Below are 26,533 nucleotides of genomic sequence, written 5' to 3'. Positions count from 1 at the left end.
CTTGGGTTAGGCGCAGGTCGGTAGGGAGGGAGTTCCAGGTCTTGGCGGCCAGGTAGGAGAAGGACCTTCCTCCTGTCGTCGCTCTTCGGATGCGGGGGACGGCGGCGAGGGCGTGGTTGGCTGATCGGAGGTGGCGTTTGGGAGCGTAGAAGTTGATTCGGCTGTTGAGGTAGCTCGGTCCTTGGTCGTGTAGGGCTTTGTGTGCGTGGGTGAGGAGGCGGAAGGTGATTCTTTTGTTGACGGGGAGCCAGTGTAGGTCTCTCAGATGTCCGGAGATGTGGCTGGTTCGTGGGATGTCGAGGATGAGTCTGGCTGAGGCGTTCTGGATCCGCTGGAGTCTCTTCTGGAGCTTGGCGGTGGTTCCGGCGTAGAGGGCGTTGCCGTAGTCCAGTCGGCTAGTGACGAGGGCCTGGGTGACGGTCTTCCTGGTCTCGGTGGGGATCCACCAGAAGATCTTCCGTAGCATGCGTAGGATGTTGAAGCACGCCGAGGAGACGTTGTTGACTTGCCTGGTCATGGAGAGGGAGGAGTCCAGGATGAAGCCCAGGTTGCGTGCATGGTCTGTCGGTTTGGGTGCGGTGCCCAGGGCGGGAGGCCACCAGGAGTCGTCCCAGGCGGAGGGTGAAGAGCCCAGGATGAGGACCTCCGTCTTGTCTGAGTTCAGTTTCAGGCGGCTGGTCGTCATCCACTCGGCTACCTCTTTCATCCCTTCGTGCAGGTTGGCTCTGGCGGCGGCGGGGTCGTTGGTCAGGGAGAGGATCAGCTGGGTGTCGTCGGCGTAGGAGATTATGCTGAGGTTGTGTTGGCGTGCGATGGCCGCGAGGGGGCTCATGTAGACGTTGAAGAGGGTGGGTCTCAGTGAGGATCCTTGAGGGACGCCGCAGATGACTTCGGTGGCCTCTGACTTGTACGGTGGTAGGCGGACTCTCTGTGTTCTTCCGTCGAGGAAGGAGATGATCCATTCCAGAGCCTTGTCCTGGATTCCGACGTTGCTGAGGCGCTGTACTAGGGTGCGGTGGCAGACAGTGTTGAATGCCGCGGAGAGGTCTAGGAGGATGAGGGCCGCTGTTTCTCCGTTGTCCATCAGTGCTCGGATGTCATCGGTGGCGGCGATGAGGGCGGTCTCGGTGCTGTGGTTGGCTCGGAAGCCAGACTGTGAGGGGTCGAGGGATCCATTCGTCTCGAGGAAGGCGGCCAGCTGCTTGTTGACGGTCTTCTCGATGACTTTGGCTGGAAACGGGAGAAGCGAGATGGGGCGGTAATTCTTGAGTTCGGTGGGGTCCGCTGTGGGTTTCTTGAGTAGAGCGCTGAGTTCGGCGTGCTTCCAGCTCTCAGGGAAGGTGGCGGTGTCGAAGGATGTGTTGATGATGTCTCGCAGGTGGGGTGCGATGACAGCGTCGGCCTTGTTGAAGACGTGGTGAGGGCAAGGGTCGGTCGGCGATCCGGAGTGGATGGAGTTCATCATGCGGATGGTGTCTTCGGTGCTGATCGGGGTCCAGGCGTGGAGGGTGGTGGTGGGGGGTGGTTGTTCGGTCGTGGTGTGCGTTGGTTGGGTGTTGAAGCTGTTGCGTATGTCCGCGATCTTGTTGTGGAAGTATGAGGCGAGGGAGTTGCAGAGGTCTTGCGATGGGGTGATGTCGTTGTTTCCTGCGCTGGGGTTGGATAGCTCTTTCACGATGTTGAAGAGTTCCTTGCAGTTGTGTGCGTTGTTGTCCAGCCGGTCTTTGAATGCAGTTTTCTTGGCGGCGCGGATCAGCTGGTGGTGCTTCCGGGTGGCAAGCTTGAAGGTGGTCCTGTTGTCCGGTGTAGGTTCCCTTCTCCAGACTTTCTCGAGGGCTCGGCAGTTCTTCTTGGAGCTCTTGAGTTCGTCGGTGAACCATGGGGCTTTCTTGCTGCCGGGTCTGCTGGGCGGGGTCCTCAGCGGGGCGTGCTCGTCCGCGCAGTTGCTGATCCACTTCGTGAGGTTGTCGGCGGCCTGGCTGGGGTTCGCTGAGCTGGCAGGAGGGTGCTGGCTCAGGGAGGTGGCGAGCTGGTCGGCTGTGATCTTGTTCCAGCTTCTGCGGGCAGCCTGTTGCTGGTGGTGGTGGGTCGTCGTTCTTTTGAAGGTGAAGTGGACGCAGCTGTGGTCCGTCCATTGAAGCTCTGTGGCGTGGCTGAAGTCGATGTCTGTGCTGGATGAGAAGACTGCGTCGAGTGTGTGTCCGGCGAGGTGGGTGGGGGTGGACACCAGCTGCTTGAGTCCAAGATTGGCGAGGTTGTCGATCAGGGTGCTGGTGTTGCGGTCGTTGATGTTCTCCAGGTGGAAGTTGAGGTCCCCCAGGAGGATGTAGTCAGCGGAGGGGAGGGCATGCGGGCTGACGAAGTCGGCGATGTCCTCGCTGAATTGGGTGCGTGGTCCCGGGGGTCGGTAGATCAGGGTGCCTCTGAGGGTGGTCTTCGGGTCGGTGTGGATCTGGAAATGCAGGTGTTCGGCGGTGGTCAGGGTGTTGTCGGTGCTGGTCGTGAGACGGATGGTGGCGATGCCTCCTCCCATCTGGTTGGCGGTGCGATCCCTCCGGGTGATCTTGTAGCCCTCTGGGATGGCGATGGCGATGTCGGGAGCCGAAGAGGCGTTCATCCAGGTCTCCGTGAGGAAGGCGACGTCAGGGGATGTGGTGTCGAGGAGGTTCCAGAGTTCGATGGCGTGTCTGTGGACGGAGCGGGTGTTGAGCAGGATGCACTTGAGGTGGGTGCTGCTGGTGTTCGACTTGGCGGGTGCTGGTGCGAGGCAGGTCCGGATGCAGGTGAACTTGCAGGCGAGGCAGCTGAAGGGTCCGTGGGTGTGTCGTGGTGTGGCTTGGTGGCAACCTGGGAATCGGCCGGAGTTGAGAGCGATGAGGGTGGCGGCGGTGTACGTCCGGCGGGTGGGCTGGGGTCCTCGAGGGCCAGGGGTCCTGGCGCTGGGCGCGGTCCAGGCGCGGACGGGCGTAGACGGGCTTACCTTTGGCGGACCTTCGGCGCTCAGTCGGCGCTCCCGCTGCGCGCGTCCGCTGCGCGGTCGCTGAGGGGGCGTCATAAGTAGGAGCCTGGCGGGAGGGTCAGCCGGGAGGCGGGAGGCGGGTGGACCAATGGGCAGCCAGGGGGGGCGGGCCTGGGGTCAGTGTTGGCGGGAAGGGGGGGCGGCTGGGGCCAGCGGCGGAAATGGCGCGGGGGAAGAGGCGGCGGTGGCGGCGGCACCAACCGGGAGTGAGGTCAGCGGAGGAGAGGCGAAGGTGAGTGCAGCGAGCGATGGGCGTCAGGAGGCAGCGGTGAGGCAGCAGAAGGTCGTGGCCAGCGGCGGCAGCGGAAGGCGTTCAGAAGTGGCAGGCAGCAGAGGACAGGTAAGGAGCGTCCGGCTGTGGGGTCACAGGGGGTCGCACTGACCAGCGCGATGCGGAGCCCTTAAGTAGGAGCCTGGCGGGAGGGTCAGCCGGGAGGCGGGAGGCGGGTGGACCAATGGGCAGCCAGGGGGGGCGGGCCTGGGGTCAGTGTTGGCGGGAAGGGGGGGCGGCTGGGGCCAGCGGCGGAAATGGCGCGGGGGAAGAGGCGGCGGTGGCGGCGGCACCAACCGGGAGTGAGGTCAGCGGAGGAGAGGCGAAGGTGAGTGCAGCGAGCGATGGGCGTCAGGAGGCAGCGGTGAGGCAGCAGAAGGTCGTGGCCAATGACCTCTAAGTAGAAGGATTTATTTGACAATTTCCCACTTCAAGTTCTGAGAGATAAACAAACCTAATCTGGACAACACAGATCCTTTGTATCTTTACTCTCTCTTGAGGAAGTATACTCCTGGTAGAGCCTTACACGTTGCATCTTCTAACTACCTGCGAGAGAATTCAGTCGGAAGACTAGACTTGGTGGTTATTTCTTGTCTTTTTGGCACTTCTTTTTCCTTAAATATTTGACTATGTACCGACCACAGCATGTTTGTTTGCTTCTTTTTGCGTCGAACATACCCTTAGCTTAATGGTGTTGTGAAAGCTAGACACAAATAGACTGTAAGGCAAACACATACACACGCATAAACACACACAAACACACATAAACACAAACAACATACACACTGACACACTCAGACACATACACATAAAGACCTACACACACACACACACAGACACATGCCCACACAGACACACACACTGACACAGACACACGCAAAGACATACACACACACCCACAAACACACAACCTACCTCCATGCTGTTGTGATAGCTGGCTGGACTGTGTGCCTTGTAGTAATCCTGGATAGTTCTGCTAATGCAGTTGTACCACTCATCTCGTTCAGAGCAGGAGCTGCAGAGGCAATCACAGCGTCAATCAATGACATGACAAACAACACAAAACATCTTCAATGAGGGGGCTCAAAGGGTGAGATGCAAAAGACAGAAGACCAAAAGGGGGAAGTGTGTCGGTGTGAATGGAGTATGGGTGACTGAGGGAACAAAAGAACGGGTAACACAGCATGGGAAGGTCCCGGTGTAAGTGAACGTTGAGGGTGCAGAGACTGATGGAGCAACAGAAGAACTGATCAAGAACTGGAAATTGACAGCGCGATTTTATGTGGTGAGGGTGTGGGGGTTGAGTAGGGACTTATGGAGCTACATAAGAACTGACTACGGTAAGTTTATTTCCAACATTGATGGATATGTGGGAAGCAAGGACTGATGGAGCTACAGAAGAACAGACCAAGGAATGCATATTTACAAAGTTGGTGGATTTTCCTGAAGCAAGGACTGATGGAGCTACATAAGAACAGACCAAGGAATGCATATTTACAAAGTTGGTGGATTTTCCTGAAGCAAGGACTGATGGAGCTACATAAGAACAGACCAAGGAATGCATATTTACAAAGTTGGTGGATTTTCCTGAAGCAAGGACTGATGGAGCTACATAAGAACAGACCAAGGAATGCATATTTCCATGTTGGTGGATTTTCCTGAAGCAAGGACTGATGGAGCTACAGAAGAACAGACCAAGGAATGCATATTTCCAAAGTTGGTGGATTTTCCTGAAGCAAGGACTGATGGAGCTACAGAAGAACAGACCAAGGAATGCATATTTCCAAAGTTGGTGGATTTTCCTGAAGCAATGACTGATGGAGCTACAGAAGAACAGACCAAGGAATGCATATTTCCAAAGTTGGTGGATTTTCCTGAAGCAAGGACTGATGGAGCTACATAAGAACAGACCAAGGAATGCATATTTCCAAAGTTGGTGGATATTCCTGAAGCAAGGACTGATGGAGCTACATAAGAACAGACCAAGGAATGCATATTTACAAAGTTGGTGGATATTCCTGAAACAAGGACTGATGGAGCTACATATAAACTGACAAAAGAAAGTATATATCCAGCATTGTTGGATATGTCTGATGATATGACTAAAGACCAGATCAGTGCTTAATTTATAAAATGATATGTGCCGGTTCCTAGGTTTTACTCAGAATCTCTTGGACGACGCTAAGAATGCGGAGGTGCTGAATACCAAGGCTGTGTAGTCTTGAATCCACCTCACAGCTCTTTTAATCCACCACCAGGCCCTCCCTGCCTCTTTTTGTCACTGTTTCTGGTTCCTTCTCATCCCTGCTTTCTCCCTTTGTCATTGTTTTCTCTCTCTCCTCTTTTCCCCTGTGTGTTTTTTTTTCTCTCTCTCTTGCTCTGGGGGAAAGTATGATGAGGAAAAACAAGTGCAGGTGGGCCGCACCTGCAACACCGGATCAAATTAAGCACTGTACATAATGTAGTAAGTGCTCATCCATGCCCGTGTTAATTACTGCCTGTTCTTTTCACCTCATTCATTGCCCTCAGCAGCTGAGCGTAACTTGGGGTGCTGCTTGCCTTCAGTGAACCCCAGCAACGGTCTCACTCAACTAAGCAGCAGACGTCACCTTTCTGCAAATAAACTAAAACGCTGCTCATAGACAGAGTTTATTTTGAATATTCATGAGATGTAGATATCCCCACGCCAGTCATGCAGGCCACAGTGTATGACGGAGGCTGAATATAGGCCATGGGCCCGATTCACAGAACTAACTTAAGACAAAATCCTAAACTTACTACCATTTTGGTATTCACAGAAGGCACTTACTCATTTTGGTATTCACAGAAGGCACTTACTCATTTCGGTATTCACAGAAGTTAGGAGTCCTAACTTTAGGACTCCTAAATGCCTTCTGTGAATACCGAAAGTCTTAAAATGAGGATTTTTCTCAGTTTAGTAGTAGTATAGTTAGGACTCCTAACTTTAGGACTCCTAAATGCCTTCTGTGAATACCGAAAGTCTTAAAATTAGGATTTTTCTCAATTTAGTAGTCCTAAGTCTAAATTTAGGACTACTAAATTGAGAAAAATCCTAATTTTAAGACTTTCGGTATTCACAGAAGGCATTTAGGAGTCCTAAAGTTAGGAGTCCTAACTATACTACTACTAAACTGAGAAAAATCCTAATTTTAAGGCTTTCGGTATTCACAGAAGGCATTTAGGAGTCCTAAAGTTAGGAGTCCTAAATTTAGGACTACTAAATTGAGAAAAATCCTAATTTTAAGACTTTCGGTATTCACAGAAGGCATTTAGGAGTCCTAAAGTTAGGAGTCCTAACTATACTACTACTAAACTGAGAAAAATCCTAATTTTAAGACTTTCGTTATTCACAGAAGGCATTTAGGAGTCCTAAAGTTAGGACTCCTAACTATACTACTACTAAACTGAGAAAAATCCTAATTTTAAGACTTTCGTTATTCACAGAAGGCATTTAGGAGTCCTAAAGTTAGGAGTCCTAAATTTAGGACTACTAAATTGAGAAAAATCCTAATTTTAAGACTTTCGGTATTCACAGAAGGCATTTAGGAGTCCTAAAGTTAGGAGTCCTAAACTTAGGACTACTAAATTGAGAAAAATCCTAATTTTAAGACTTTCGTTATTCACAGAAGGCATTTAGGAGTCCTAAAGTTAGGAGTCCTAAATTTAGGACTACTAAATTGAGAAAAATCCTAATTTTAAGACTTTCGGTATTCACAGAAGGCATTTAGGAGTCCTAAAGTTAGGAGTCCTAACTATACTACTACTAAATTGAGACAAATCCTAATTTTAAGACTTTCGTTATTCACAGAAGGCATTTAGGAGTCCTAAAGTTAGGACTCCTAACTTCTGTGAATACCGAAATGAGTAAGTGCCTTCTGTGAATACCAAAATGAGTAAGTGCCTTCTGTGAATACCAAAATGGTAGTAAGTTTAGGATTTTGTCTTAAGTTAGTTCTGTGAATCGGGCCCCATGTCTTTCCAATGGAAGGTGAACTCTGCATTCTTCCAGCGCCCAGAAGTTCACCTTGAACACTAGACCCCTGCAGGGAGGGGAGGAGTCTCTCGCCTGCTTCCTGGCACAGGCTGCTGATGGAGTTTGTATTCTAAGTTCACCCCTGAACAAGACGCTGGAGAAGCATCTGCCTTGGGGTCTCCGGGCAGTGTGACGCTGACCCCTGGGTTACACTTCCGTCTCTCTGCCAGAACCCCATATCTGTGGAAACCACCAGCAGACATACGGCGGAATGGGCCTTCTGCAGAGAGAGGCTCTGAGCAGGCGGAGAGCAGCTGCTAGTGGGATTCCCCGAGCACTGCTAAGTGCCAAGGTGAGAAAACACTGCTTGTGCCAAGGTGACAGCACCTGGCATGTGCCAGTGAGTAAGATCTGATATTATGCAGTTCCAAAACCACAGCTATCTGAGCGTCTGTGCAATGGTATTTTTATGCAATGCAAACTTTTCCTAACAGATATTGACTTGTGTGAAAGGGGCTGTAATAACACTGGAACTGCGAATTGCCATGTTACAGTAACACAGCTCAACTACCACATAATTGGGAAGGGTAACCGCCTTTACAACCCAGTCTTTACCACACAATGCCTTTACGGCGCAGGTAAGTACTATACGGAGGTAAGTATGTTTACCTTTAACAAACATCACGCATACCTTTAACACGCAGTTAAGTTTTTTTTTTTAAATAACATAATTATGTGGTTTTTAAAAAGGGGTTTATTTGCGGTTAGTGGTAAAGAGAGGTAAAGGTAATTTTAGGGTTGAGGTGGGTAGAGGTAAGAGTAATTTTAGAGTTTTAAGTTTGGACAGTGACAAAGGGAGGTAAGGGACATTTTGGGGTTTAGGGTTGGGTAGAGGTAAAGGGAGGTCAGGGTAATTTTAGAGTTTAAGGGTGGGTCAGCCCTCTGCATCCATTGGCCTGTTCTAATGCCAATCACATTTTGCTAAACACCCACCACAGTATACACCATTCAGCAACGAGTCAGTCCATTGGCTCCTATGCACTGGGATGACATTTTGTGCACATCTGTCTAAAAAGAAGTGCATGACAATGCAAGGGCTGGTGGGCCAATATGTTACTTTACCAGTGTTTTTTTCTTTGCATTCTTTATCTTTCCCTTTTAATTGTTTCAGTCTTCCTTCTGTGGTTAAAGTCCGCCTTTAGGTTATGGTATTCAGAGCCAATCCTATATTTTCTTTGCGTCAATAAAAATCATATTTTCCTCTGCTGTGCATTAACATTAAAAAGGGGTTTTAAGTACACCTGCGTGCTAGGAAGCATTAATACAGTTCCATGAAATTGATATGCTATGGTTAGCTTTTTTTAAATGTATTTTTTTTTTATTGCAAACATAAGACCGTCTCTTTAGCAGGCACCAGGTTTTCTTTTTTAATTATTTTTTACTCAGTGGGATATGCTTTCAAAGTATAGAATAAATAACTATAGCACTAGCTAAGGGCCGATTTATTCTTTTTACCGATGTTTGTTTCTGTTTTAGTCAGATGATGGCTTAAGGCGTCAGGCAGTTACGCTAACTAACCTGTGGGAGCCTCAGGATCGCCTCGCTTTATAATGAGTTATTTTGAGTAACACTACTCTGGCTAGCCCGTAGAATTGTACAGGATTAGTCTGAGAATATCTATGACGCGGGCCCACCGCAGCCATTGTTCTGCCAGCTCCGGAACCAGGGGCCCGAAAGAATCAACACAATTCCCAATAGACACAGACTGATGGATTTGTGAAGTAGGTACAGGAGGAAAAACAAACGACCAGCAGATGGCGCTGCTAAATCACGTTTGTAAACTGCTAACTCGCCGGCGTTCCTTACTGGCCATCCAGGCCTTTTTGAAATCCTAAAGGACCAGAATCATGGTGAACTGCGCACGTTTCAGTTCCCAGTCAGCTGCTCTCCAATACTTTGTGCAAACACTTTTGACATTGACCGGGAGTAACGGAAAGATCTTGTTGCCCTGAGCAAAGTGACAATTTGAGGTAACATTCACTTCCCACTTCAGTTCCTGAGCAGACGCCCAGTAAGGTATAAAGACAACATAGGCGAGGCACAAGTCTGGTTTCTGCCTGTTTTTTTGCAAGTGTAAAGTGTGAACAGGTCCGCCCCTCTATTTGTTGTACACTTCACGTTTAGGATTCCAGTCTGGGAGGTAGTTTAAATAACACACGAGGGAATGTGGACTTTAAAGCCATGAAGATTAATCTGTGTCACCTGCAGCTCATGTGTTTGAGTTCTGAATAGGCCAACTCGGCTTTTCATCCTTCCGAGGTTGATAAATTCAATTATTTTAAGTTGGTTAACATTAGCATCCCCTATTTACAGGTCTTAAAAAAGGAAAACTGTGATATTGACTGCTATAATAAAGAACCAGTTATTATGTTAAATAACGCCACGTCATATAAGGGTGTTCATGAGTCTGTTTATAATGAATATTCAGAAATTACGCACTTTGCAGGCAGGGAAATCCACCACTTCGCAGAGGAGCGCTCTATTTGAAGTTGGGTGAACTACAATATTTCCACTGATGGAGCCTCAGTCTACTATCTTTATTGGTGGAAACCTTTGACCTATGACCCGAATTACATTGGGCCATAGGTCAAAGTACTTAACACTATCCATCCTAGGGTACTGGACCAGAATTAAATAAAATGCTGTGAGAAAACTCCTACGATGTCAGGGACATTTATTTATTTAAAAAAGAATCCCCTTCTTGTTTTCGAAAAACAAAAAACTTTGCTGTGTGGGGTGCGGAACGTGGGGCCCGCACCGCAGGCTTCAGTGCCTTCAGAGGAGCCACTGGGTGGTGGCGTCTCACAGAGTTCTGGGCCAGGCGGCCGGGTGGACATCTCTAAATATGTCAGCGACAGTGCGCCAGGGTAGTGGGGCACCTCCCCCCCCCCCCCCCCCCGTTCCCTGGTGGAACAGAGCACAGTCCGCCAAGTGCTAAGAAGTGTTCCTAGCAGAAAACGATAGATTTCTAAGCAAGCTCGGACAATTACATAGGTTGAAGCTTGTAGGATTGAAAAACACGTTTTAGGGGGATTAGGGATCTCCCCAAGAATTTTGGGTGAAATTTAGTGCAAAGTGTTGCTATATAAGCTTTTTAAACTGTGACGTTGGTTTACAACCTTGAGGATTCAAGACTACTTTGTAAAGCACGTTTGCAAGATACTGTGACATGGATTTTCCAGGGAACGAGGTAACATTTTGAAGCAGGTGAGTTAACTCGTAGTTTTAGGACTGCGTTAGGAGGGCACTAGGCCTGGCTTGCCACAAAGAGTGGTGGAACACCTCCCTTGTCTAGTGCTACCTGCCCAGAGTCCATGAACAAGCAACCCTGGGTACATCAAACCTAACCAGGGCACATTAAACCTAACCACCGTCCTGCCACAATGACACAAGTAACAGGTACACCATAACTAGATCATTTATTGATATGTTTCCTGGTAACTGGGTTTTAATGAGCCATTAATAACACAGGCAACTTCAAAAAGCGGTTCTCTATATAGTGTTATTGTTTATAGTGCAAACTTAGCTGCAGTCCAGTCTTTAGATTATATAAGACACTTAATACTAGTGTTCCACCTGTTTCTAAGCACTTCCAGCTTTGTTGCATAAGAGAGCTACAGTATAGACTCAGGCGCGCAACACCCATTGGACTCACAGGGCTTCAGACCCCCCCCCCCCCCCCCCCCCGTCGTGTGTGGCAGCCCGGGGTGAGACAGCTCCCCGGGCACACACACAGCCGCACCCGAGCACTTCACAGGTCTTTAAAAGACCATTTGCATGTTAATGAGGCCTCGCTGTTGTTTCACCCCTTCCAAGAGCCCCTGCAGCTCCACTCTGCCTATGGCTTAAAAGATTCAGCCCCCTCCGAAATTTTTTCTTAGCCCCCCCCCCCCCGAAATTTGGCTCTAGTTGCGCCTCTGTATAGACTAGATAATACAGTAATGTGCCCAGGAGTACACAATGAAGGTCTAAGTAGCCGAGAATCGCATCGAAATCGTTTGGTTGAAAGATGGTAATTTAGGCACCTACATGGCCTTTCAGTTGTATCTGGAGCGAGGACAGTGGCTGTTCGTAGTAGTGGTGAGTAGTGCTCGGCCCTAGGAGAGCCCGTCCATCTGTGAAGCGCACTGCGTGACGTGTCTTGTTAAACAGGCCCCTCTGCTCGGGCTGCGCTCCATTAACCGCCGGGGAGACGCAGTGATGGCCTCGTTTCTCACTCCCCGGGCCCCGCGCCAGCGCGCGCCGATGGCGTGTGATGGGAGTTGTGCCTACACACACGGCGCGTGTACCAGTTAATGAGATCAGTGAGCTGTGGGGGGAGGGGAAGGTGGCGGCGCGTGCTGCGGGGGCGGAGACTGAGATACAACACGCTGGCAGGGGTGAGCAGGGCACGTGTGCACGGCCAGGCCTCATGCCCTTCACCGACACCACAAGCGTTATTTGAGGTCTATTTAGCACGTCGTGGTGGGTGGCTCACTTACTCTGTCAGCGCGTGCCTTGCACACGTATGCACCGGGTGCACTGTCCTATGTACACCCATTCACTCACCCGCAGGCTCAGTAGTTGGCAATTACTTTTATTTGGTAGTCAATTACTCTGTCATTACCTCCCTTGTCCTACCCGTAATTCATTTCCACATTCATTCGCTCAATACCTCCCACGTGCAACCAGATGACCATGCAATACCCCCATTAACCCCTTACTCTCTAACTCAGTACTGGCAGAGTCACGCACCTACCCATTCAACAACTTCCCTAGTCTCATGGTCAGTAAGTAATACGAATTTTGAGACTTCAGTTTTCACATTTTGGAGCCAAAGGAAGCAAAATTTGCAGCCCGAAATCTCAAAATGTGCAGTTTTTTTTTTTCTGGTGGGTAGAAAATATGCCAGTCACAAACATCCTGCTCTGTCCGTGTCTGTCCAGATTTCCAGGATTTTGCAGACAGGGATTGCACACTTTGTGGCAAAAAAGCAAATGTTGCGGTATTTTTGCAGCAGACAGGAAAATGTGCCTGTCACAATAATCCTGCTCCGCCATTGGTCCGTCCATCACTGCTGGAGACTCGGCCAACTCAGTCTGTGACCCTGCCCAGTGTCCGGCAGCAATGCGCCTTGCCACTGGAGAGTGCAGATTTAAATGTGAAAAAAACTGCTCCCTGCCTCCATTCCAAAGGTGCAAAGGGCAGCGAATGTGGTAGGGGCATGGGAGTCAATTCACCAAAATGCCAGGGGTAGCGGAAGTACGTCACATTTTTTGACCTCAATGACATCACAGGAAGTGATATCATATGAATGTTGGCACACTGTCACCCTCCCCTCAGCTGTTTGTAGTCTGTCTAACTTTTCTACTATCTGTCACATCTTACTCACCGGTTGCTGACTCTTTTTCACCCCTCCTGTTTATCTTAACTCTGTCTTTCTCACTGATCTCCTTATAATACATGTTTTTCCTTCTCACACCTAACTTTCTCACCTGTTCTGTCTCTTTTCCCACTCTAGGTTACCCTTCTCCCTCCTCTCCTACTCCCTTATCTGTCCTTTTTCGCCTGTCTATGCCACAGTATTAATGGCGTCTCTAGCATCCCTCTGCATCTCTTTCAAACATACATCCTCCTGTGTTTGTCTCTTGAACACTTACTCTTCTCTCTGTAGTGTCTTCTTCCTTTTGTTATTTTACCCTTATTTCGCCTCAAAGCCTTTTACCTTTCCCTCCTCTCTCTCTCTTTCTCTCCCCTGTATTTCCATCTTACTCTCTCCAGAGCCCCACAAGCTCAGGCGCATTGTGAGCAGCCGTGGCCTGTGGAAGTAAGAGCGGTGGGGCGATGGGGCCGGTTGGGGGGAGTGATTTCGACGGAGAATGGCGAGGGGGAAATTAATTATTCGACACCACTTCGAACAATAAATATTTTCCAAGTTAGGTACTATCCTCTGAGGTCAGGGGGTCGCAGTGACAGTCCTGGGTGTCGCAGAAGGCAAGCCAGGGGTCGCAGCTGCAATCTCTGGCGACCCCTAAATGACGTGCAGGGGGTGGGGTGAGAGGGGTCTTTGGAGGGTAGGTGGCACAGGTGACTCAGGAGGGGGGAGAGGAACAGATGAGTGCCCTGGTGACAGAGGCAGGGGTAGGGGACTAGCAGCCATATGAGTAAGGGGGCAAACACAGGAGAGGGTGGGGGTGTAGAGGAGTGAAGGGGCTGTGGGGGCTGGTTGTGCACAAGGCAAAGGACATTGGGAGGCAGAGTCCTGTGGAGGAAGGGAGTTAAGCAGGGAGCCATGAGCATCCTGCCTGCACAGGAGGGGGGCCTGTGGAGCCAGGGGCATCCTGCCTGCACAGGAGGAGGGCCCTGTGTATTTGTAAGGTGTTAATTGGAAGGAGACAGAGGTACTTAACACAGCAGCTACCTTCTGACCTGTTGGTCAACTCCTATTGGCTCAGCAGCAGTGCAGAAACAATAGAAAAAGGATTAGCTTAAATTTGTTTTAAATGATTTTTTTTGTGGGCACTTTTGTAAAAATTGTAGGATTTTTACAAAAGTGAAGATGTGATTATTTTGCAAACTGGCGATATCCGGCGGGGTCTGGCTGTCTCTGAGGCCAGCTGTGACGTGTCGCAGTCTATGACCTCACGGAGTCTCCAGCAGGACCGCACCTTATTATAAGAACCCGTCTGGTTCCACAGAGTGCGATATGAAACCTCTGGGGCTATTCACAAACTGCATTTTGTAGCCTGTTTAATAGTAATACAATAGTACTAATAAAGTACTACAACATGTTGTTTACAAAACTGTGAGTTTAAATTTGCAGCTCCTTGGCTGGAAAAAGAAGAACATACTAAATGGGAGGGGTTTATGGAAGAGTGCGGAGGGGTTTTGGGAGGGTTCGGAAGGTGTTTAGTGAGAGGCATGCGCACACCCACAAAAGAGTAAGCTCATCTCTAGTAACAAACTGCGCTTATAAAGTTACTACAGTCCAAAGAGGACCCAAACAGCAGTAAATTACTTCAGCTTAAAGCCGGAGTAAGTCCAACACAACACATGGTCAACCACAAGTACTGCAACACTCTTCTATAGAAAATAATGGTAGTAGGGACTTAAGATAAAACCACATAGAAAATAATGTTAAATTAAATGAAATTAAATGATTTAAAATAGTTAAAATGTATAAATAAATATAATGTTAAAAAACATCTAAAAGTAAAACATTGATAATTATTTAATGATAAAATAATGTATCTATGTTTTTTTAATTTATAAATTAATGTAACATCAAATTTGATCAAAATATAATTGCATTATTTTTTATTAATTCTATTCATCCTGTTTAACATAAATTCTTACATTATAAAACTTTTTTTTACTTTAAGTGGGAATTAATTTTTTTATGTAAACTTCAGAAAAATACATTTAATTTAATATTTTAAAATTAACTAAAGATTTATTAAAAAATGAAAAGCACTGTAGCATTTTATTATTTTCTTTCTACATTTAAAATAAATATATAAAACTAACTTACAGTAATATTTAACAGTAATACATCTTTAGTCATTTTTTGTAGGTATATAAACTTTTATACTTTTCCACACACTTTACCATAGGGAGGCTCCACAGTCGGCGTGGAGGTCTTCCTATAGTAAAATATAGGGACATTTAAAAAAGTTTATTCAATCTTACAATACATTAGTAAAACCAATTTTATGCTAAATAATAATGTAAATAATGTAGATTAATGTTATATATTTATTTTACACGTGGAACAAAGTAAAAAAAAACGCCATGGGAATTTTAACATGATTTTCAATAACATCTGTAATTATTGTAAAGATGTTAAGTTAAATACAAATACTTTTTTGAAGTTTAAAAAAAAAATAGAAACCCACCTAACAAAAAAAGATGTATTAATAAATATTAAAATTGTCATCTAGAATTAACTAAACGTTGTTTAATTATATTTGAATATAAATGAATGTTATATTAATTTATAAATTCAAAAACAGTGTTAAAATATTTCATTAATTAATAACAAATACATTTTTAAAATATTTTTTACATTCATTTATATTTATTTGTATCTTAAACTATTTGAAACAGTTTAATTTAATTTTAAATTAATTGTTTCTTATGGGGTTTTATTTTATATCCCCCTGCTTCTGTTATTTTCAATGGGTTGGTATTACATGTTACAGCATCAGTGGTTGGCTATGTACGGTGCTGAACTTGCTACTGTTTATTTTTGGCAGTACTATCGTACACTCTCAAATATGATTACATAACCTTTCCCAACACTTTTGAGTAACTTTACACTCATAGTTTGTGAATAGCCAAAAGTAGTAACGTTTCTCAAAGGTGTAAGAGTAAATTACATGTGTAAATAACTCACACGTGCAATTTACCTTTGTGAATAGTCCCCATCTGCACTCTGGCATCGGACAATCTACTGTTCTCAGCTGAGCACAAGGCAGCTGAGGGTGGGTGGGGGTGACAGAGGAATCACAGGAGGAGGGGACACGGGATATGGGGAGGGAGGCCAGAGGAGTGTCAGAGCAGTAGGGATGGGAACAGAGGAGCAAGGAGGGGGGACACAGGAGACAAATGGCAGTTGTGGGAGGGGTCAAAGGTGACATCCAGAGGCTAGTGGCCCAGTAAAACATGTGAGATGGGCCGGAGGCTGATAACAAAGAAGAGGGGCCCTGTGCATTGACAAGGCAGGCAACAGAGGAACATAAGACCTCTGCTGCCAGCTGGCTTTTTGCTTATCCTCTTTTATTGGCACAATTAATAAAGAGAGGGTCAATCTAATTTTTTAAATTCCATTTTTGAGGAGCTCTTTTTAAAAAACCGTGCTGTTTTCACAAAAGTGCCCATTTTGCAATTCTTTTTCCAAAACGTAGAATCCCGAAATGGTAGGGGATCTGCCTAATCACTGACTCTCTTAGTACCACCTACAACCACTCACTAACTCACAACATACCTCCTGTAGTTGTCTACTCACCCACTATGTCCTCTCATAGAGAACTGCTGATTCCCTCATTAACTCAATATCTCCCAGCCACCCATTACTCTCTCATTGCCATCCAAGGTTATCTAATACCCCACTAGATATTTGCACACTCAGTGCTTGCCTTAGTCACTCACACACATTAGTCACTCGCTCATTTTTTTCACCCCACTGGCAAATGTGCCTTCAATAGCCCTCTCTGCCACCCACCCACTCACTCGCTTGCCCACTCACTCACTCCCTCTCACTCACTATCACCATTAGTCACTTATTCAATCAAACCATCTCAATCAACAATTCCCTCACTTACTAAATAGTTTTCACAAACATATATTCACAGGCTTAAAACGTTTCAAATTCCGCCATGTGCTTACTCAGTACTTTTCAGAGTCACCTATTCCCTCACTCACTACGTTCCATAGTCACCTGTTTTGTGTCCCAATACCTCTCACGGTTATTCTCTCACTCCCTACATTCATCTAAGAGCCACCCACCCCATCCCTCACAAACTCTATACCTCATAGCTGCTCACTCATTCACTAAATGAAATATAAACTCTTAATACTCGCTTACTCAATGCCTCTCTTAGTCACTCGCTGACTCTCTACATTTATCACACAGACAATCTTACATTCTACGCATCTTTTAACCATCCATTCACTCGACTGCCTACTCACTCCCATTCACTCACACAATATAACCATTTTTCACTCATTCAATTAAACCCTCTTAAAGTTTTGAATTAAATATATTCTATACTTACAAACGCCTTCAAAACTAGTATTACGTATTTAATTACCCACTTCTTCAACCATTCTTTCCCTACCATCAATAGTAACCAACTTAATCACTTGGTAGCTACTTTCACTATTATAATATGTCAGATGGTGACAGATTCAATTGTCTTTGGAACATGACATCAAATAAACAAAAGGTGATGGGTGGAAAACTTGCAAATAGTCTAACCACTGCCAATTGCACAGGTAGCATTCCAACCCATTGTTTTTTGCCCACGGTGCCAGTTTAGAGAGAGGCTTTCCTTATGTAAACCAGTACTGGCCCTGGTCTCATGGAAATAGTCCATCCCGAACTGCCAGGCACAGACTGATTTTGGCCTCATTAGACCTCATCAGTGAGGTATAGCTTGCATCCTTTGGCACAGTGAGAAGGGACCCATGTCTGGGCATACACCTATTCAAAAACTAGAATGACTTAAAGATCACTTCAGAGGGGAACTTGGGAAGGCTCACTGCATAAGGAATTTGCTTGGAATTCAGTGCACCATTTCTATGCATATACAGATTATGATAGGAGAATTAGTAGAACCATTGTCAGGTCTATAGAATACAAGAAGCTTTGGGGATATATGGCAGTAAATGTTAAACATAAATAGGAAACTAGAATGTATGTAAGTACGCCAGTGATTTGGCAGGAGATCATTAAGGAGAGATGTATCTACAACCGCTATGTTGATAGAGATTTTGGCCTCTGAAAGTAAATTTGCTATGCACGGTCCGCGTGTTGAAATAAAGAACTGTTGTGGGGTTGTTGGCCCTCTTGAGGGCCTGGCCCCTCTTCAGGGTTTGTCAAGGGCACATTACCCCATTCACTGTCCAGGAATGAATGCCACAATAATTCTGCAGGCACAGTAGCCATGCGTTTGGATGGATTACAGAGAATGGCAGGGAGTCAAGAATGTCCAAAGTTGGTCAGACAGAACTCCAGGTGCAAGTATTCATGACACTTTTCTTAAGTAAGTGTTCTTCCATTACTACTAAGATGCTGGTGAACACTTGACACCAGTTGTTCAGACTAAAGTGAAGGATTTTGCACTAATTTATTCAGATCCCTCCCATCACCAAGTATAAAGAAATAGAAACCGCTAACGGTAAACATAGAAAGGGGTATGCATTGTACAGCCAGGCGATGTAGAGAGCATAGCCTCCATTTCAGACATGGTCTGGACACGTATAAACCAAATACTAAGGAATTATGTTTGAGTCTTTTTTAGGTTGAAAACTGCCAGGCAGCGCAGCCGTCTGGTTTCAAAAGACGTGTTGGGGACATGTTGGTAGCTGATCTGGAAAGCACTCTGCCCATTGATTTCCATTGGCTATTTGTTTTGTTACTCTTATTTTCTATTTGATGGTTTTATTTATTTTAGCTGTCCATCTAGTCTTTGTCCCGCCCATGGAGCATAGCCTATTTACCAGCTCTCAGACCGTCTCTTTTTATCCTTCCAAAGTAGCTGCTTTTCTAGGAACTTTTTTTTCTTTTTCTGAAGTACTCCATGAGAGCGTATGAGTTTCCCCCACAATGACAGTGTATGCACTTTTATCATTCAGCTTGTTTGAGTGCTTCTCTCGGCACATTTCTTTTCATAACTTTATAAAAATTTAATTTTCCACAACTTTTTCCTTCGAGCTGCTCTTACATATGCTTTCACTTTGATACAGCTCCGCCCTTAGAGCTGCTTTCCTGAGCACTTTAACTCCATATTGCGCTCTCTCTTGCTCATTCGCTTCCACCTCTTTATATTTGTGTGTCTGATTTCTAGTCTCAATGTGCCCTCTCTATTGGTCCCCTTACATCGCCTTCCTTGTTGCTTTCCCTGGGCACCCAATGTGTTGCTTCTGCCCATCCTCTGTGTTGCTGCCCCCTGCCCAGTGAAATTATTAGGGCATATTATTGATGGTGAGACATGACATTAGCAGGGCATATTATTGGTGGTGAGACATGAAATTAGCAGGGCATATTATTGATGGTGAGACATGGCTCAGTAATGTTAGCGAGGCTCTGAGAGGGTAGTGGGACTCAGTTAAGTGAGTGTTGTAGGCTCAGCTCAGAGTGTAGCGAGGTTCAGCTCAGTAAAGGAACTGGGGAGCAGGTCAGTTCAGCTCAGAAGTGATAGTGAGACACAGATAAGTGTGGATAGTGAGCTTCTGCTTACTAAGAGTAGGGAGGCGCAGCAATATTAGATTGGGGGGCTCGGTTTAGAGTGGGCTCTGAAAGTGATAGTGAAGCTCAGCTTGGTTGCATAGAATGTACTGATGTTTGGCGGAACAAGGAAAGTGAAGCTGATTTCAGTGAGGCAAGTGAAGCTTGGACCAGATGAGGCTGTGATTCTTAGCTCACTGAAGACAAAGAGGCCCAGTTTGGCACTGGTGAGACTTGGCCCAGCTTTGTTGTAAAGTTCCAATGTGTTCTGTCTTGCCGACAGAACACATTGTAGCTAATACTGTATAGACCCAGGTTCTGAGGGACACTGGGTAACCCCATTATTAGGTCTCGCCTAGCGAAGCAACTGCTCGCCTTGGCGAGACCTATTGTTGTCGGTTTGGTGGGCGAAGGGGGACAGGAGATGTGCACGCGTACCGACTGGAGAAGTGCACTCCATACGCGGGCACGAGTCCTGTCCCCACGTAGGGCTGGCGCACTTTCACTTTTGCGCAAGACGCTTTCAGGCTTGTTCTCTACTAGTTGCTGTCGGGTGTTACTCTATTGCCATCTGCTGGTTGCAGACGGTCACAGCCTCAGAAGGACAAACTTTAATACAGTGCTGTCTAGGGTAGGACTCTGAAATCTTGGACAACTGGAGGGATGATCAAAATCTGTTAATCTTGGACAACTGGTGTGGTGGTCAAAATCTGATAATCTATAGTTTAACATTTAAAATGTATGTTTTTAAACTTTGAGCTGAGGAATGAGAGAGACTTACGGAGATTTGCCATATATGACTATGGACTATGGTACTTTCATTCATTAAGTTTTTTTTCTGAAGGACAACTGAAAAGGCTCTTGCAGAAGCGATTTAGGGTACTTGTTGGCATTTAACACTATACAAATCTGTTACTTGATGTGAAAGGTGGGCGCCGAATTACGCCTGACAGAATTGTAGGTGGGTTCAGGATTAATCTGTGTGTGTACTTCACAGTTCACTTTGAATCCTGGTGGGTGGTTCTGAGGTGGACAAAACTGAATGAACAAGCATTTGCAATGCAATAGGTCTCGCATTTGCAACAGTTTGAGCTCTTGGCATTGTAAATGACAATGCCTTTTATTTATGTGTTGGTTTTTAAAACATAAAAAAAATGCGAGACCTATTGCATTGCAAATGCTTGTTTTTATTTGTTGTAAAGTTCAGCACATAGTATGATGATCACTGTGAAATTCAGTTTCAGGTGACACCGTTTTTTTTTCTGATGCGCTTGGATGGGTGATGGTAGAAACAAGAGATAGTACTTCTCTCCTATCTTTTTTAAATGTTTAGTTTTTGTGTGTGAGCTTCACTGGAGAGAGTGAGGCCAGACTTTTGACCATACCTTGCTGACAGTGTCAGGCAGCAGTCCATGCATTCCACTCGAAGCACATTTTGGGTTTTTTCCACGATTGGACGGCTGACCTAGAAGAAAACAAGAGCTATCATTCCCTGTCATTATTCCAATGGAAAAAAAAAGAATTTATTTTATGAAGTCCATTCCAGTATGTCAAGGCTACAAACTTCCACCTCTACCATGGTGCCTCCACCCCTTTATTCCCTTCCATCCCAGTGCTTAATTTGAGCCAGCACTTATTCTTCAGGACCGGCACTTATTTTTCTGTATCAGATATTTATCGAAAACAAGAGAGGGAAAGCACTTTGGGGGTCATTAGTATAGCGGGCGGATTGCCCCAGCCCATATGGCGGTGGCAATCCACCCGCTAAAAATCAGCGCCCGCTTTCAAATTTCCCCTGCCACATTACCATGGCGGGGGAACCCCGGCGGATTGGATGACCGTCTGCCGGTTTTCCGCCGGTAGGCAATCCTCCCGATTGACTACCGGGCGGAAAAGCATTCTATATGGTGGCTGTGTCTGGCAGACGCCGCCATTTATATTACAATGCAGGCGGGGACCTGCCTTTCTGTGGCGGCAATACCGCCACAGAAAGGCAGGCGGTCTTTGACATTGGGGGTCCGTAGCGGGCCCCCAGGGATTCTGGGGGTGGGGTGTGCACATGGGGGGTACCATACCCCCTGCAGTTCCATGCACAACATGGCAGGCACCGCGCGGTGCCTGCCGTGTTGTGCATGGAAGTGCACGACATGCCTTCTTGGCATTGCGGCGGGCGGTGCTCACAGCAACGCCCGCCGCAATGTCAGGAATGTAGGCTGCGCCCGCCAGTGTGGTGGGCGCATCCTAATTTCACCTACGGGACCCCCGCACCAATGGAGGGCAGTCCCATTCCACAGAAGGATGGCGGGCGGACTTTGTCCCTCTTTGATCGGAACGACGGAAGAAGAGAAAGATGGGAAAATCATCACAAAGGGAGTATGCAGGAACCTGCAAGAGTGAGATAAAGGGTCAGGGAGTGTCTAGTCGTGGTTAAAAGAGGTCTGAGGTGTATTTAAAACTACCAGCCTTGGTACTGATGCGCCAACATTTAACTGCATCTGCCGCTGGCTTCTGGGCAGAGCTTTGGGCACCGGAACACTCTACTGTTCAATCCTCTTGTGCAGGTTGAGGGGGGGGCAATAGCTAAAAGCTGCACCCCTTGCCCCACACCCCCTCACCCATCGCCCCTGCAATTCCTCCAGTTTCTTCTGTGTCACTGGGAAAGTTATAACAGTGGCACACAAGCACTTTTGAAATCACTTTGGTCTGGAAATGACATTAACTGTTCAGGCGGAAGTGGCATCACAGGAAACTAGTGCACCAGTAAAGAGTGGAACTTTGAATGCTAAGAAATGCCATAGCATGTACAACACAAATTTCCTATAATGCAAAGGTAATAAATGTCGCAAATACAACCGGAAACGGAGTGTAGGCACATACCAGAAAGAAAGAAAATTAATATGTGTTTGCTAATTAGTTTAGGTCTCACAAGGGGCCGCTGGACTATGGAATGTGCTAAGCGTGTTGCCTGATACAAATAAAAGTCCTATTGGTCGAACTGCAGCGGGGTGGCATGAATTCTGTACAGCAAGCCAGCATCTGAAATTAACTACTACAAGCCCAGCACAACTATTAACACGTTTTATGGTCTGTTGGACGCTTTTTACTGTTGATTTCCTTGATATTACCACAAACAGTGCCAGCAGCAAGTGTGCCTTTACCAGTCCAAACTTCCCACATTTGCAAATCTGGGATACTTTTTTTAGTTTTCTGATTCACACTAATGGAGCTTTATTTTGGTGCCTTGGTCTATTTTCTGTTTTAGTACGACCCTGGGCCCCACCCTCGCCTAATGGAAGAGAAAAACATTTAAAATGCTCGAAACTGGGCACTAAATAATGGGTACAACTGAGACGATATTAAGGGCATTGCCCCCCAAAAAATGTAAACAGGTTGAAATATTCATTAGGACTTGATGTAACTCGAGGAAAACAGACCCTAAGTTAAAGCATGCATCCTTTTTTGTCCCCCACATTCACTAGAAGTTATCTTTACCCTCATGCCAGCAACGGACAGGGTGTTCTTGAGCCTGTATTTGCCATCCTTCTGGGGGTAGGTGTAGAGAAGGACATCATTCATCTGTAAGAGAGGAAAAGAGACAGTTGTAAGTCACATGGGGAGCTGGGACACTGGAGTATTTTTGTAGTACTCCGTTGCTACCACTGAAATAAACTAGGCCTGGGAGGTGAATTTCACTCCGTTCACGGAGTTTGCAGAGTTTTCGCAGAGTTATTTACCCGCTTGCGATCGTGAACGGTAAGTTTGCGATCCCGAGCGGTAAGTTGCCGCTCGGGTAGAATTACTCCCCGAGCGGCAGGAATACCAGCACAAACTGCAGTTCGTACTGGACTATGCCACTTGCGGAACTTTACAGAGTTTTTTTTGTAACTTCGCAGAGTTCCGCGTAGCAGAACTCTGGGATCTACGCCCAGGCCTGAAAAAACACTTCAAACCTGCACTTTGGATCAAAGTATTTTTATCTCAAAGAAAATATTTTCACCAACATAGGACCGGCCTCAATTGATCGCCCTGGTAGCTGTTCATGCACTAGCATTTCCGGGTTACAGAGATAACACTGTTGAAATTTTGCATCAGTATCTACACTTTAGACAATAGCAAAAATAATGCTTGCTCCAAGGAAATCTATCTAGTCTAATATTATGATTCTAAGATTGCAGTCAGTCCTTGGTGCAATCTAAGTGATCCAAAAATGTTGGTGCGAATATTGCACCAGCCGTCCATGCAACCTAGATAATCAGTATATGTTCGTGCAAATATTGTACCAGCCAGTGCTTAATTTGAGTCGGTGGTCGTGGGTGTGACCCACTGGCACTTATTTTTCCTCAGACTTTGACCAAGAGCAAGAGAGAAAAGCACAAAAACGAGAAAGAAGAAGGAAGAGAAAGCTAGAGAAACAGCGTAAAAAAGGAAAAGCATAGAGAAAAAAGATCCTGCAACAGTGAGATAGAGGCAGGAATTGTCTGAGGGTGGATTAAAGAGGCATGAGGTAGAAATCGAGACCGTGCAGGGTTGGTATTCAGGACTCTGATGTTCATTAGCGCCAGACCCAGGCTTCTGAGCAGAACTTTGGGTTCTGGAGCTCAGGGGCCGATTACGAGTTTGGTGCTCCGATGGACCACCACACCCGTGGTGGTGGTGCGGCTACCGCTGCACCGTCGGTCCAACCACCATATTACAAATTGGGCAGTCGGACCGCCATAGGACCACTGCTACCGCCAGGGATCCGTGATCCTTGGTGGTCTTGCAGCGGTCTGAGGCCTGCAATATGCTGGCAGTGATGCTGCGGCACCTCCAAGCATATTACGAGTTTCCTCACTGCCACAGTTTTCATGGTGGTGAGCCTACCAGGAAGAGTGTGGCGGTGAGGAAACGAAGGGGCCCCTCAAGGCCCCCTGTTGCCTCAGGGCACAGGGAAGCATGGAGGGAGCACACTTTGAGCCCCCCCGTATGCATGCACCCCCAGTTCATACATGGCATGGACTACAATCTGTGCCGTGCAGGAAAGTGCTTTGGCGATCCCAATACGGTGCCTTTCGAATGCCTTTGAAAGGCACAGCCGTGGGACCACCACTTCAGGGCCGCCAGAATAGTATTGCAATCGGAATATGGCAGGCGGCCAGACTATGGTTCCTGCGGTCTTGGAGCGGGGCGCTGGCGTGGCGGTCCGCTCCAAGATCGTCAAACTCGTAATCAAGCCTTTTTTCTTTTACAAATCAAGCACTGGTACTAGCACTCAAGACCCAGCTATGGAATTCAGAAATGTTACCAATATTGCCAGGTTCTGGTACACTAGAGATAATCTGCATCAGGTATTTATCAACATTCCAATAACAAACCTTTCAAACAGGCATTATATCGGCTTAGTGTTTCATCGCATCTTACATCTTACACAAATTGAGTCTAACTTGCTGCTGGGAAGCATATTCTAATGTATACATGGATGATACACAGGGCTTGATGTACTATTCCCATTACCAAACTGGGAATTTGCAATTTGCACACTGACTGGTTTGAGAATTGAATGCAATTTGTTATGCGACCTACATTATAATAGATCACATTGTAAATTGTACACTGGCAGGGGGCTGCAACACAACCTGCCTTAATGAATACTTATGAGGCAGGTCACAGTTTGTGACCCCCGGTGATTGGCTGCAAATGCAGATTATGGAGGCATGATCACTAGACCTCCACACCTGCATTTTCATTCCTAAACAGGATTTTGTTTTTCATAAATAGAAGCCTGGTCTATTCAAAGGCCTGTGCGGCTTTCTTTTAACAAAACTCGAGTTTTTGAAAACAACAGGGGGAGCAGGAGTTTTCCCGTCGACCCCTGCCTGCTCCATAACCTCTCCCACTGAGGCCTAAGTGAATCACAAAAGGAAAGGAGTCCCAAGGAGGCCCCTTCCCCTATGTGAAGAAGTTACTTCAGGGTCAGTAACTCTTTGATGGTCTCCAAATGCAACTGTGTTCATAAACCATTAACAGATTCCCCTCTGAATCATAAATAGGAGGGGCACCCATTTCACCCCCAGCATTTTCATGATTCAGAAAGGACTGTAAAAGCCTTTTCCAAGTCATAAAGAAATTCCAACTCATGTAAGGGCTTTTGAACAGTAAGAAAAGTTCTTTTGCTGTAATTCTGTTAATCGCAGGGTTTGCAATTGCAAAAAGGATTTGTACATCAGGCCCACAGTTTTTAATTAGTTTACCAGCAGGAAAATGTACCCATAACTTAGGCGACTCCAAATGTTCTTTACTGCCCAAAATGAACCCGGCCATCCTGTCAATCTTTAAAATATTTTTTGTGCCAGGCTGTTGCTTTTTGCACACTTTGCAGCTTTAATGTTCATGGAGCTGGCATTCCCAACGTGAGCATTGATAGGAGGGGATTTAAAGCAGTGATGAATTTTAGGAAGGGGGTTGAAAGTAGGCGTTTAAGAGGGAAAGAGTGAAAGAGGGACTGGCCACTGGGAATGTTAGAAACAACAAAGAGAACTTTGTGGGTAATCACAAACATACCAATTTCAATTTTCTACTCTCAATACACATATAAATTCACTCAAAAGAAAAATGTATCAACTAACCAAAATCGAAGGGTGGCATAGGTTTGGGGCTAGCACATTAAATGCCCCTTTGTGTAACTCAGGTCTCTTATGTTTCCAAAGGGCCACACTCATTGGAAGGAGGAGCATGACGTATCCAGACACTACTGGTATGTCTTTACATGACTGAGATTTCAAAGGAACCTGTTTGGCTATGGGCGTTGAAATTATCTCCATAAAAGTTTATTACTGAATTAAAATCACACAAGCCAAATTAACAAGCATTGGCAACCCAATAGTTCTGGGCTTAATGTGCTAGCTAACACATGTCTTATAAAGCACATTAACTAATGCATATTGTATGAACAGATAAAGCCAGATAGTGAAATGAAAGGCGGACTGTATTGAAGCCTCCCTTGCCTTCAATACACTGCTGTTTTTAGGTCGAGCCTGAGCAGCGCATGCGCTGCTCTGCAAGCCTTGCTGTATTGGAGGATGGAATAGAAGCCCGCCCACTCCCTGCCCATATTTGTTATTGGCTTGTGTCATTGTCCTTCATAAATGCTGACTTCTGATTCATTAATAGTCTTGTTAGTCCCTCCTTAATACCACCTTGTCTTCATTTGTAACCTTCCATAAGGACTGCCCCTTTTACTTCGGTTGTTACACGGCAGTCTTTTTTTTGCCTGTAAGCACT

At 46.3% G+C, this 26,533-nt stretch overlaps 1 protein-coding gene across 3 annotated transcripts in view; it reads right to left on the bottom strand.

Annotated features, from left to right (window-relative positions):
* Nucleotides 1–26,533, bottom strand: part of FGD5 (FYVE, RhoGEF and PH domain containing 5) — a 466,200-nt gene that overhangs the window by 52,224 nt on the left and 387,443 nt on the right. For all 3 annotated transcript variants that reach the window (XM_085624451.1, XM_085624450.1, XM_085624452.1), the window contains exons 13-15: nucleotides 22,766–22,849; nucleotides 20,659–20,738; nucleotides 4,206–4,305 (exon numbers count right to left, since the gene is read on the bottom strand). In XM_085624451.1, the coding sequence (XP_085480577.1) occupies nucleotides 4,206–4,305; nucleotides 20,659–20,738; nucleotides 22,766–22,849 (264 nt within the window). The remainder of the gene's footprint in view (nucleotides 1–4,205; nucleotides 4,306–20,658; nucleotides 20,739–22,765; nucleotides 22,850–26,533) is intronic.

The sequence above is a fragment of the Triturus cristatus genome, chromosome 9 (assembly GCF_964204655.1).
Source record: "Triturus cristatus chromosome 9, aTriCri1.1, whole genome shotgun sequence".
NCBI lineage: Eukaryota > Metazoa > Chordata > Amphibia > Caudata > Salamandridae > Triturus > Triturus cristatus.
The sequence above is the reverse complement of the archived record's forward strand: the minus strand, read 5'-3'. Positions and strand labels throughout refer to the sequence as shown.